At 43.9% G+C, this 12,443-nt stretch overlaps 1 protein-coding gene across 7 annotated transcripts in view; it reads right to left on the bottom strand.

Moving 5' to 3' along the window:
• CEP95 (centrosomal protein 95) overlaps positions 1–12,443 on the bottom strand; it is a 159,294-nt gene that overhangs the window by 146,699 nt on the left and 152 nt on the right. Inside the window, exons 1-4 of one of the 7 annotated variants that reach the window (XM_029600758.1) lie at positions 11,638–11,735; positions 10,872–10,927; positions 10,611–10,739; positions 8,574–8,681 (exon numbers count right to left, since the gene is read on the bottom strand). In XM_029600758.1, the coding sequence (XP_029456618.1) occupies positions 8,574–8,681; positions 10,611–10,656 (154 nt within the window). In that variant the 5' untranslated portion in view covers positions 10,657–10,739; positions 10,872–10,927; positions 11,638–11,735. The other 6 variants (XM_029600759.1, XM_029600761.1, XM_029600757.1 and 3 more) reach the window with 6 other exon arrangements.

The raw sequence follows: 12,443 nt of genomic DNA, 5'->3' as shown, positions 1-12,443 counted from the left end.
CCACGGATCAGTCCAGACTCCTGGGTTTTTCCCCACCTCTAGCAGATGGAGACAGAGCAGTTAGCAAAACAAACTCCGCCTATAAATAGGCTGGTGCCACCTACAATCCGGCAGTATTACTCAATGTCAAAGCAGAATGGAAATCTCAAAACCATTATAACTATATACAGTAAAAGAAACAAACAGATCCACTGAACCTCCCAGGACCTGAACCTTGAGAACCACTTAAGGACAAAATTCAGAACTCTGCCAATCTAAAATAAGATAATTTATTTATTTATTTATTTATTTAAGTTTTTTTATATACCAACATTCAGGACGATAGTCCCATCATGCTGGTTCACAAGAAACAGGGGTGTAATAATAATAAAACTTTACAATTTGAACAATAGTGCAGAAAAAGCAGTTACATATAACAAGGAAATCAATAACTTGGAGTGAGAAGGAAAATGAAGATCAGATAATTATATATAAGTATAGATAGCATTGAATAAATAACATTTATTAACGTTATTACTAGCGAAACGTGTTGATTGATGGGAGATTAAATAATGTTGGAGTTAGGAAATGCCTGCGTGAACAGCCACGTCTTGAGTTTTTTCTTGAATGTTGAGATTCTTGAATGTTGAGATTCTTAATATATAAGAACAGAGCGGACTATCCCTTACTCTCATGTCTGCGATGGGCGGGATTTCTGGACTGATCCGTCGTACTACAGGAACGAAAATCATCAGGTAAGAAACTAATTTTCCTTTCCCTGTATGTACCAGGATCAGTCCAGACTCCTGGGATGTACCAGAGCTTCCTTAATTGGGATGGGATCTGGAGAGGTCCGCTAGAAGCACTCCCTCTCCAAATCCTCCCACAACTGGAGCCTGAACATCCAGTCTGTAATGTCTTGCAAAAGTATGCAAGGATTTCCACGTAGCCGCCCTGCATATCTCCTGCGGTGATACCATCTGACACTCTGCCCAAGACGCCACTTGCGAACGAGTAGAGTAGGCACGCAGACCCATAGGAAGGGATCTACCCCAAAAGAGATAGGCCGAACTAATAGCCTCTTTTAGCCAACGAGCTATAGTAGTTTTGGATGCCTGCTGTCCTCATTTAGGACCACTCCACAGCACAAAGATGGTCAGACACACAGAACTAACTGGTAATCTCTAGGTAATGCAGCAAAGCTCTGCGAACATCAAGCTTCCGCAAGTCACCAGCCAAAGGATCTGAACGTCTAACTCCGTGAAGGCTGGCAGATGAACCGACTGGTTGACATGAAAAGAGGAAACCACTTTTGGCAAGAAAGATGGAACCGTCCTTAAAGAAACTCCCGAATCCGAAATCCACAAAAAGGGTTCCCTACATGAAAGTGCCTGGAGTTCTGACACCCTACGAGCCGATGTAATGGCCACTAGAAAAATCACCTTCAAGGTAAGAACTTTTAGAGTCGATCTCTTCAAGGGCTCAAAAGGCGCCGAACAAAGAGCAGTGAGGACTAAATTCAGACTCCACGACGGATAGGGATGCCAAAGTGAAGGACGCAAGTATTTTGCTCCCTTAAGAAAACGAACTACATTCGGATGTGCGGCTAACACTACGCCCTGGATGGATCCACGCAAACAACCAAGTGCCGCCACTTGCACTCTGAGGGAACTACATGACAAACCGTTAGACCGGATTGTAGAAAACACAGAATATCTGACACCGAAGACCGGGTAGGCATGACCTTTTGGTCCAGACATCAAGTCTCAAAAACTTTCCATACTCTAACATACGTGAGATTGGTAGAAGTCTTACGCAATCGGAGGAGCGTGGCTACTACAGCCAGAGAACAGCTTTTGTGACTTAACCTCTGCCTTTCAAAAGCCATGCCGCTAGACAGAAGCGATTGACTTCTTCCAAACAAACAGGCCCTTGATGCAGCAGGTCCAGGAAAACTGGAAGCCACAGCGGGCCCTCCACGGCAAGATTGAGAAGGTCCGCGAACCAGGGACTTCTCGGCCATTCTGGAGCTACCAGGATGACCTCCGTTGGATGGATCTCTATCCGCTTGAGCACTTTGCTGATCAATGGCCAAGGCAGAAAGATGTACAGAAGAACCTCTGTGGGCCAAGGCAGCACTAGGCATCTACCCCTTCTGCTCCCGTCTTCTATCAATGACTTACATCATGGAACAGGAAAATATGTAAAACGCAATAAACTATAAAGAAATAATTTTCAATCTTTTCTGTTGTTACATATACCATAATTGGGGGAGACTGAGGAAAACATTATCAATCACAAAAAAGAAAAAGGAAAATTAAAATAAAGAGAAAGGAGTATTAAATTTTTACTGACCATCATCCTTTAAACGCCTCAGCTTGGCTTTTATCTGATAGAAATGTTTTTAAATGAGCTGGATCTATAAAGCAAAATCTTTTACCTCTATAATTTATAGAACATAAACATGGAAATTTCAGGAAAAATGTGGCTCCAACTGCAAGAACTCGATTTTTCAAAGACAAAAAGTACTTTCTTCTTGCCTGAGTGGCCCTCACCACATCTGGGAATATATGTACTTTGTGCCCACAAAACATCATATCTTTAGATCTGAAGAACATTTTAAATAATTTCTCTTTATCTTGTTCAGCTATAAAGGAGATAAAAAGAGTTGCTCTATTATTTATTACATCCAGCGACTCCTCAAGGAAAGTCGACACTCCCAGAGTGGATGGGGCCTCCCCATTCTTGTTTTGCCCTCCATTAATACTGGTTGGCTTTTTTGTCAAATAATAAATCTTTGAAATTCTGGGGATATCCTCATCCTGATATAATAAAAACTCTTTTAAAACATCTCCCACGGAGATAACAGCCGCGTTATAGGGAAATTTATTATTCTCATATTCTTAGATCTTAAAAGATTCTCTATTTGTTCAATTTCTTTATGCATCATTATACTATCCCTTATAAACACATTCTCCGAGGATTGGATTAATTGTATCTTATTTGTTAAAGCCAACAAATCTTTCTTCTGTTTCTCTGCTTTCTTCACTTGTTCATCAATCATACTTCTATTAGTATTAATAGCTGTCACAAGTGATTCATTCATCTTAATTATATTATTGTCCAACTTAGAAATCATTCTACCTAGATCAGCTATTGTGACATTGTCCGGAATAACCATTGGGCTAATGCCACCTTCTAAAGAAACTGGGAACCTTAATTGTACTTCACTAGTACCAGATACGATAACATTATCTGTCCCATGGGATAAGGTTTGTGGATTCAAACCTATATTCCTCTGAGTGGCTCCTACCAGTTCTCGAAATGTTTCTATAGATATTACTGCTGTCAGCTGTCATGGGGAAGTTGGTCCATCGCCAGGACTAAGGGATGTCAATGACATACCTCCTGAGCTGTCCTCTTGTGGAGTCTCTAGCACTTGACAATGTGCTGGTTCATCGGGCCAATGCGATGTTGCTGCACTGGAGAGGAGGTGATAAATTTCACCTTCAGTTTCTTGCCCATGAGGAAATACAATATTCAAAACAGATTTTCTCGCCAGCTTCCGGCCTTCGCCAGCCTAAGCCGGACCGGGGCACCGCCCTTCTGCAGATTTTAAAGTCAGTGGGGGTGTCCTCGTCTGACGTCACTCCTCGGCGACTCCGAACTCTCCTGCCGCGATCTTTATCTCGGGCTGTCCGGCTGCTGGCGGTCACAGGGAGGGCGAACACCTCCTCCCTTCTCCTTCACACTCTCCCCCTGCTCCCGTCTCTCTCCACCAAGCATAGAACCGTGGAGCTTTGGCATTCCGAAACGTCGCCATGAGATCCATGCTGGGCGTGCCCCATGCATCGCAAATGAGTTGAAAAATCGCGTCAGTCAATTCCCATTTCCTGAGATCAAGACGGTGACAACTTTTAAAGAAAAAGGAAAATTAAAATAAAGAGACAGGAGTATTAAATTTTTACTGACCATCATCCTTTAAACGCCTCAGCTTGGCTTTTATCTGATAGAAATGTTTCTAAATGAGGTGGATCTATAAAGCAAAATCTTTCACCTCTATAATTTATAGTTATTTGTCCATGCCAGCGATGTGAGATGCTGCTATGCTTATCAAGTTTTGTTCTGCCCAGCTGATCAATTGTTGAGCTTCCATCGCCACCGGTTGACTTCTGGTTCCTCCTTGGCAATTGATGTATGCCACCATGGTCGCATAGTCAGAGAATTCTGACTGATTTGCCCTGGAGGAGAGGATGGAATGCTTGCAATGCCAACCATACCGCCCTGGTTTCCAGTCGATTGATCGACTAGAGAGATTCGATGGGAGACCAAAGTCCTTGTACTGATTTCCCTTGGCATACCACTCCCCAACCAGAGAAATTGGCATCATCCAGTTGGGCACTTCCAGGGGAACTCCTCGGACTAAATTGTCAGTCACCAACCACCAGTTGAGACTGGATCGCACTGCCTCCGTAAGCGGCAAAGGTAGATGAAAAAGCTCGGAGACTGGGTTCCATCGGGAAAGCAAGGCAGACTGTAAAGGCCTCATATGAGCAAAGGCCCAGGGTACAAGTTCTAATGTTGAAGTCATCGACCCGAGAACCTCTAAATAATCTCTGATTCTGGGTGGGTGCTTGAGCATTAAACCTCTTACTTGGCCTTGCAAGCTTGGAGATGCGTTCCATGGTAAGAAAAACTCTGCCCTGCTGAATGTTGAATAGAGCACCCAAATACTCCAACGACTGAATGGGCTCCAGTCAGCTCTTGGCGAAATTGACCACCCAGCCCAGCGATTGCAGGAGCTGAATTACTCTTTGAATCGCCTCCTGGGCAAGCGCTTTCAATTTTGCACGAATCAGCCAATCGTCCAAGTAAGGATGCACCAGCAACCTTTCCCTGCGGAGATGGGTTGCCACCACCACCATCACCTTGGTGAATGTCCTGGGCGCTGTGGCTAGAACGAAGGGCAGAACCTGAAACTGAAAATGCTGATCCAGTACCAAAAACCGAAGAAACCTCTGGTGGCCTGACCGAATGCCTATATGAAGATCTGCTTCCGCGAGGTTTAAGGATGCTAGAAACTCTTCCTTGCGCACCGAGGCAATGACTGACCAGAGCATCTCCATGTGAAACTGGGGGACCTGGAAACATCTATTTGCTTTTTTCAGATCCAGAATGAGCTGAAAGGATCCCTCTTTTTTTGGCCTTTCCTTCTTGCCTCCGGAGGCACTGAGACGATGGCCCCTAGTTGCAGAAGTCATTGCAAAGTGTCCTGCACCGCTCTTCGCTTGGTTTCGTAACCGCAGGGAGAAATTAGAAATCTTATTCTCCCCTAGAGATTGGATCATATCTTCCAGGTCTTTACCGAAAAGAAATTTGTCTTTGAAGGGCAAAGACCCTAGCTGTGACTTGGAGGAGACATCCACCGACCAGTTTCTCAAAAGAGGAGCCTACGAGCTGAGACAGCTGAAACCATGGTTCTGGCCGATGTGTGCAGTAGATCATGTAGTGCATCCGCGCCGTACGCCACCAAAGCTTCCAGACGACCTGCCTGGGCCGCCTCTTCATCCAATAAGGCGGTGTTAGCTTACAACTGCTGAATCCAGTGGAGACCCGCTCGTAAGGCGAAATTGCTGCAAATAGCCGCATGCATTCCCAGTGCTGAAACCTCAAAATCCTTTTAAGTTGCACCTCCAAATTCCTATCTTGCAGGTCCTTGAGTGCTGTAGCTCCAGTAACCGGGATCGTGGTCTTCTTGGTAACAGTGCACACTTCCGCATCTACCTTGGGTACTCCAAGCAGCTCTAAAGCATCCTCTGGCAGAGGATATAGCTTGCCATGGCTTTACACACTTTCAATCCCAGATCCGGGGTATCCCATTCCCGGAAGAGCAAATCTGTAGCTGAGAAATGAAAGGGAAAGGAAGAAGCAGGGCCTCTCAGACCCAACATCACCAGATCCATAGCACCCAGTTTAGATTCCTCAGGGGGGACCTTCATTGCCCAGTTCAGCTAAAATAGAAGGAATAAGGGGACCCAACTCCTCCTTTCTAAAGAGGTGCACCACCTTAGGTCATCCCCTTCCGCAGCATGCGCCCCACGCATTGTGCCTTGGTGCTGTAAATCAGGGTCTACATCCACCCCCTGTGGAGGCTTGGGCAGTAGGTCTGGGTCATCTGAATCATAATCCTGACTAGAATTATCCGTAGTAATCTGGGGAACCCCTGACCGACGGGGACGCTTAGGCTAAGCAGGCTCTGCACCTCCCTTAGAGGTAGACATTTTCTTAGCAGAGGGCTTAGATCCTTGAGAAACAACTTTTTTTTTTTTATTACCAGATTGCAGCTTCCCTAACTTCCTCTCCTTATAAGCTTTATGAAGCAATAACACAAATTGTGACAAAAAAAAAAAAAGAGTAGTCAGAGGCCCCCTCGAGGCTATCCTCCATTGCAGGGGAATTAGGATGTAAAGGTTCCCTGTCCCTTGGAAACCTTGCTGGGGAGAAAGAGGAGGGAAAACCCCCTCCCCCTGCGCTGCACTAGACACAACCCTGAATGACTGGAAAATGGTCCCCCATTCCCATGCTGAACGGGAACTGATCAGCCTCAGAGTGAACTGCAGCAGACGTCCCAATCGGGACTTGGGCAGACTTTGATTGAACTAGTTTTGCCATTTTAATATATATTTTTTTTGCTCCCGACAGTCCCTCCCCCCCTCGGGATGCAAGCCGAACAAAGGCCCTCCCTGGAGAGCCGTGCGCGGACTGACCCGCACACATGGCAAACGGATGAACGCGGCATCGAGTTGTGACAGGAAAATAAAGACAAAATAAATTAAAGAAAATTCAATGAATAAACAGCAAAACGAAAGGCAAATATCACGCTGCGACAGGGAGTGAAGGAGAGAAAGCCGGTGCGGGAGAAAACGAAAGCAAAACTTTTTTTAAATTATAAAACTTGCCCGGCAGTGGTCCAAGTTGCTGATCCCTTTGGGTGGGGTGAACCGGGCTCCCCGGTGTCGCACCCAATCTGCTAAGTAGATAGGTAGGGCCCTTGACCCTGTGAAGCAGCTGCCTCAGACCAGCATGGGATGGCTCTCTCAGAACCTAACGACCACCTGGGAGGCTAACAACCACTGTGCTGGCACAAGCTCCTTTCTTTTATATTCTTTTTAAATAAAGCTAAAATAATCCAGAAACAAAAGATAAAAAGTCCTCTAAACTAAACACAAGATAATCAACTTAAGCACACAGCCCAGACTGTAGGTTTGGCACCTCTCCCATCTGCTGGAGACAGAAGAATACTGCTGGACTGTAGGTGGCACCAGCCTATTTATAGGCGGAGTTTGTTTTGATAACTGCTGTCTCCATCTGCTAGAGGGGGGGCAAAACCCAGGAGTCTGGACTGATCCGGGTACATACAGGGAAAAACGTTTGTGTAGCTTTGAAACAATGTGTGGCGAGAACCTCTCTTGGGAGTGCATGCTGGTACAGGGACAACTTGCTTTTTCAGCTTTGGATTTTCAATGTCTCAATGAGCTCACCTTCAGGCCGATACAGTACAATGCGCTCCGACGGAGTGCACTGTTAACCCCCACTGGACGCGTGTTTTCCCTTACCCCTTATTCAGTAAGGGGCCAAAAACGTGCATCCAATCAGTCGAACCTAACAGTGCCCGCAACATGCAAATGCATGTTGATGGCCCTATTAGTTATTCCCGCGCGATTCACAAAGCAAAATGTGCAGCCAAGCTGCACATTTTGCTTTCAGAAATTAGCGCCTACCCAAAGGTAGGCGCTAATTTCTTCGGGCACCTTGAAAAGTGCACAGAAAAGCAGTAAAAACTGCTTTTCTGTGCACCCTCCGACTTAATATCATGGTGATATTAAGTCGGAAGTCCCGAAACTTTCCAAAAGTAAAAAAAAAAAAAGAAGAAAAAAATTTGAAGTCGGCCGGCGGCTGTTGGGTCGAAAACCAGACCCTCAATTTTGCCGGCGTCCGGTTTCCGAGCCTGTGGCTATCAGCGGGCTCGAGAACCGACGCCGGCAAAATTGAGCGTCGGCTGTCAAACCCGCTGACAGCCGCTTCTCCGGTCCAAAAGGAGGCGCTAGGGACGCACTAGTGTCCCTAGCGCCTCCTTTTGCAGGTTTTTACCGCCGAGCCTCATTTAAATACAGAATCGCGCGCACAGGAGTGGCCTGTGCGCGCGACGGGAGAGCGGGCATTCACCCGCTCTCCCGCGGACTTTACTGAATCGGCCCGCGTGTGTTTTTTTCTTTGTGGATGGAGCTGGGGGTGAATAGTACAATTATTTTTTGGGGGGGGGGGTCAGAATTAAACTGATTTTCACAATCATAAGGAAGAGACAAGTATAAATATCTTTTCTCTACAGTTTGGATGAGATACAAATCTTACAAATCTGTGGAGTTAGTTTATAAAGTAAAAAGGTACTAATGAAAAGGTACCTCAGATTGGATAAAAAAGGAAAAAGGTACTAATGAAAAGGCACCTCAGATTGGATAAAAAAGGTAAAATCTAATCTATTTATTCTGCATACACACAATTTCACAGATGCATTTAATAAAAAGATTACTTACCAGTTATATGAGAAAGGCTGACCTGCAAGTAGTCTAAAGCAAGTGAATCTATTACTGCTTGTATGTTATGTGCATCATCTTCTTGATTTCTTGAAACAGGAATGAAATCTAAGGTATAAAAAAAGAAATAAATGTTTTGAAAAGTCATCAAATTGTATTTATCTAATCTGGGAAAATTACCTTCAAAAATGTGCCAAAGGGGCACTACAGTATTAATACACTTATCTGCTGAGTAGGCGAGCAGCACAGGCCTAGGAAAATAGGGCTGGTTCTAGTCATGACGGTGGCTCCTTAGCTGTGCAACATACAGAAGTTTTTAATACCAGACTTTAGCCAATACCATTGAGCTACTATAAATCTGTAGATACTGGAGTTTGTTTTGCTGCGATTATTTTCTCTTTGATGGGTTAACTTTAGACCCTCTTTGCTTCCTGAGACCAGACATCTGTGAGAACTAAAATCTCTCTCTTGAGTCTGTGAGGCAAAAGGATAGAACCAATCTAGTTTTGGAGAAAACAAACAAAAAAAAAACCCTACAATTTTATATAAAATAAATACTATAGGGGAAATTGAGAAGGAAGAGAGAAAAAGGTCTATATTGAACTGAAAAGCTTAACTGGACCTTCTGTAAGAGAAATTACAAATCAGATCACATCTCTGGCCATAGAGATGAGCCTCCCATCCAGAGATGCAGAATTAAAGCCTCTGCACTGTCTACCCAATTTTTATTAAGAGCATCAGTGACCTTCCCAGTGGTTCATGCTTTCAAGAGTGCTAAAATTCACCAATAAACACAATGTTCTTCATTTGTACTTAACCACTTTTACTTCAAGTTTACATTTTACATACCATATTATTACTAGTATTTGTGGTTGTATGTTTCTTGGTGGTTTTTATTTTGCTCAGACATTTCTTTTATATTATGCATGTTCTATTGTTATCCATTGAGATTTGTAGATCAGTGGAATACAAAATTTATAAATAAAATCACAAAAACTTCCAGAGGGTTAACCATGTTAGAAACCAATGCAATAAAGTGTGCCCAGCCTCACAAGCACGTTATGGAAACCCGTTCATAACCCCTAATGCAATAAGGCAATCAGCACCTCCAAATCACGCCTCCAAAAGGTGTAGATAATAGCGCTCAAGACATGTAAATGCAATGTAGATAAGGCTATTAGCTATTAACCGGCGATGCAAAAAAACTGCCGTGTTCCCAAAGCGCACTGTTTAACCCATTAAGTTTTATGCTTGCCCTGGAACAGGCGTAAAGTCTTGCCGCACAACAAGGGGTCTACCTAAAAATAAAAAATATATATTATTTTTCTGTGGTTTCTTCTACCTACAATAGTCACAATACAAGTAGGAGGAGCTACGCAAAGCAGAATCCTGAAGAAAAAAAAAAGGCTTGAGGGAAAAAAAATTTTTGGGTGCGCAATACACATGCTCAAGGCCGTGTATATTATTCATGTATATCGTGCCAGTAAATTCGCTGTCGCGGGATAAAATGGACGCTCAAAAATTGAGCATCTTTTTTAGTAACCCGCATATAGCCATGTCTCCTGGGCGGCCAATGCCAAGGATGCGCTAGGGAGGCACAATTTATCCCTAGTGAATCCGTTTTAGAACATTGGAGGGCATGGGTAATAAATCCATATACATCCATACTGCATCGGGCACCCAGGAGAGGTGAATGTGTGTGCCTTAAAAAAAAAAATGGGCATCCATTTGGATCCACATTTTCCCCACATGCACTTTATTTCATCAGCTTCTTGGTCTGTACAAAAAAAACAACAGAAGCTGGTGCCACCTTATGCATCAGCTTTCAAGGATGAGTCCAGATGCCTCTATAAATCTTTTAGTCTTTAAGCTGCTAGCAGCCTCTGTGACATTTTATCATGGAGAAAAAAAAAAGTATCACATCACTGAAATCAGACGGCACAGCTTATCTCATGTAACATCACTTCTATGGGCCTACTGCAAGGCTACTTTAAGAACAAAAATTAGTTGCCTCTCAAACAGAATACATGCTCTTACCGGGCACTCTCTCTCCCAAGATAGCTTCATACAAAGCAACAAACATAAGGCCATCACATTCTGAAAGTTTCTTTATACATCGATCAATGTGACATTTTGAAAGAAGATCATTGGCTACATCTACCCATGCTGGGGGGGGGAAAAAGACACAAAACACATTATACATACACATAATGTGCTATTTAAGAATTCTAATTATTTGGTTTTATATAACACAGCAAATTAATTGGCCCTAAACTTGGCACACAATATACTACCCACAATTGTTTTGCTCCCCACAAGATTCCAGTGCTGCCAATCACAACGCAACTGTGTATCTTCTCCCAAAGAGATCATGTAAACAGTATTGGGTTTTCATGAGCATTTCGTGGAAGAAAGAGAAACGTTTCAAGTTTTCATATTTGTAGGGTCAGGAGGGTAGCACAGTTTTCTTCAGCGGATGGTGGTGGAAGAAGTTTAGTTGGAGCGATTGGATAGGTATATGATATAATGTATAAACCACAAGTACTGTTTCCACTACCACCACCGGTCACTGACTATTCAAATAAACATTTTTCATGTTCCACTAAGCATCCTCTACAATTTCATAATTTTTATATACTGCCCTATAGTTTCCTTCTCTATGGAAAATTTCACGTAGTAATACTTTATTGAAGCATGTCAAATATTTCCTCACCGAGCATTTCTATTATATAAAAAGCATAATCAAAATTAACATATGGTGTGCAAACGTTATGGTGCAGTACTTTTAAAATATGAGGGAGAAAGGTGTAAAAACGAATGTCTAATCTTTAACTGCTTCTGTAAGTAACCAAGTAACCCGCGGCTCCTCTGGCGCCGCTTTGGCTATTAAAGGGCGGCAACACACCCACACCTGCTAGCCTTAACAATATCTCACCAACACCGGCACCACAAACCTCAGCAAGAAAGTATTGGATCATAAGGAGCCTGAATAGCCCCTTCCCCAGCAGCATCAAGCCAAGTCCAAATCACCTCACTCAAGCCATGGACCCCATCCCTAACTAACCTTTCTCCTCCGTCCCCATCCTGCGACTTTAAGGATAACCGAAAGGACAGTGCTATAGCAATACTCAGTACCCCCCTCCCACTCCGGACATTTAAAACCGCCTTCGGGTTTTACTGCTTGCAAACCCCTGAGGCACTTACTTCCGGACATGACGTCATTGCTAGAACCCTATTCGCCGCACACATTTTTAATTAAAAAATTATTTCCAAACTCCCCGGTTCACAGTACGCCGAATAAAGAACAGCTAGCCCATTCCGACCTCAAATTCATTTACTATAGTTTGTTTTTACTTTAGACATTTTTTCAATCGATTACAACATCTGCGTCACACCGGTCGTCATGGAAATTCATTTCACAACCCTCCTGCCGGATGGTCTGCTTCCGCAACAGGCAAAAGAGAAAAAAGTGCAGCTGGAAGAGGCGTGTCCCGTACAAACACCGGCCGGTCAGGGGCTTCCGGTTATGCAACTACAGGATTAGCTTAAGACACTCCGTCAAATGGAGTTCAAATCCGTACCAAAAAAAACCTATACGCGAGGAAAAGCTGCAGGAGAACATTGCCTTTGCCCGGTGTGGGGTGGCTATGTTCGGACTTTGAGAAGCAATATAAATTCACGACGACATACAATAGGGAGCGGATGTTCAAACATATTTCTGAAGCGAGGGAACAGGGGAAGCGCTTTCCTAGCCTGTATTACCCACCACAAAGAGCTGACTGAGCTCGGTACTAAGCCCCGCCCCCACCCCGAGGCAAGGAGTAAGGACGATTTTGTCTGGTAAATGAGGCGGATGGATACAGCTGACGT

This window comes from Rhinatrema bivittatum, chromosome 4 (assembly GCF_901001135.1).
Source record: "Rhinatrema bivittatum chromosome 4, aRhiBiv1.1, whole genome shotgun sequence".
Lineage (NCBI taxonomy): Eukaryota > Metazoa > Chordata > Amphibia > Gymnophiona > Rhinatrematidae > Rhinatrema > Rhinatrema bivittatum.
The sequence above is the reverse complement of the archived record's forward strand: the minus strand, read 5'-3'. Positions and strand labels throughout refer to the sequence as shown.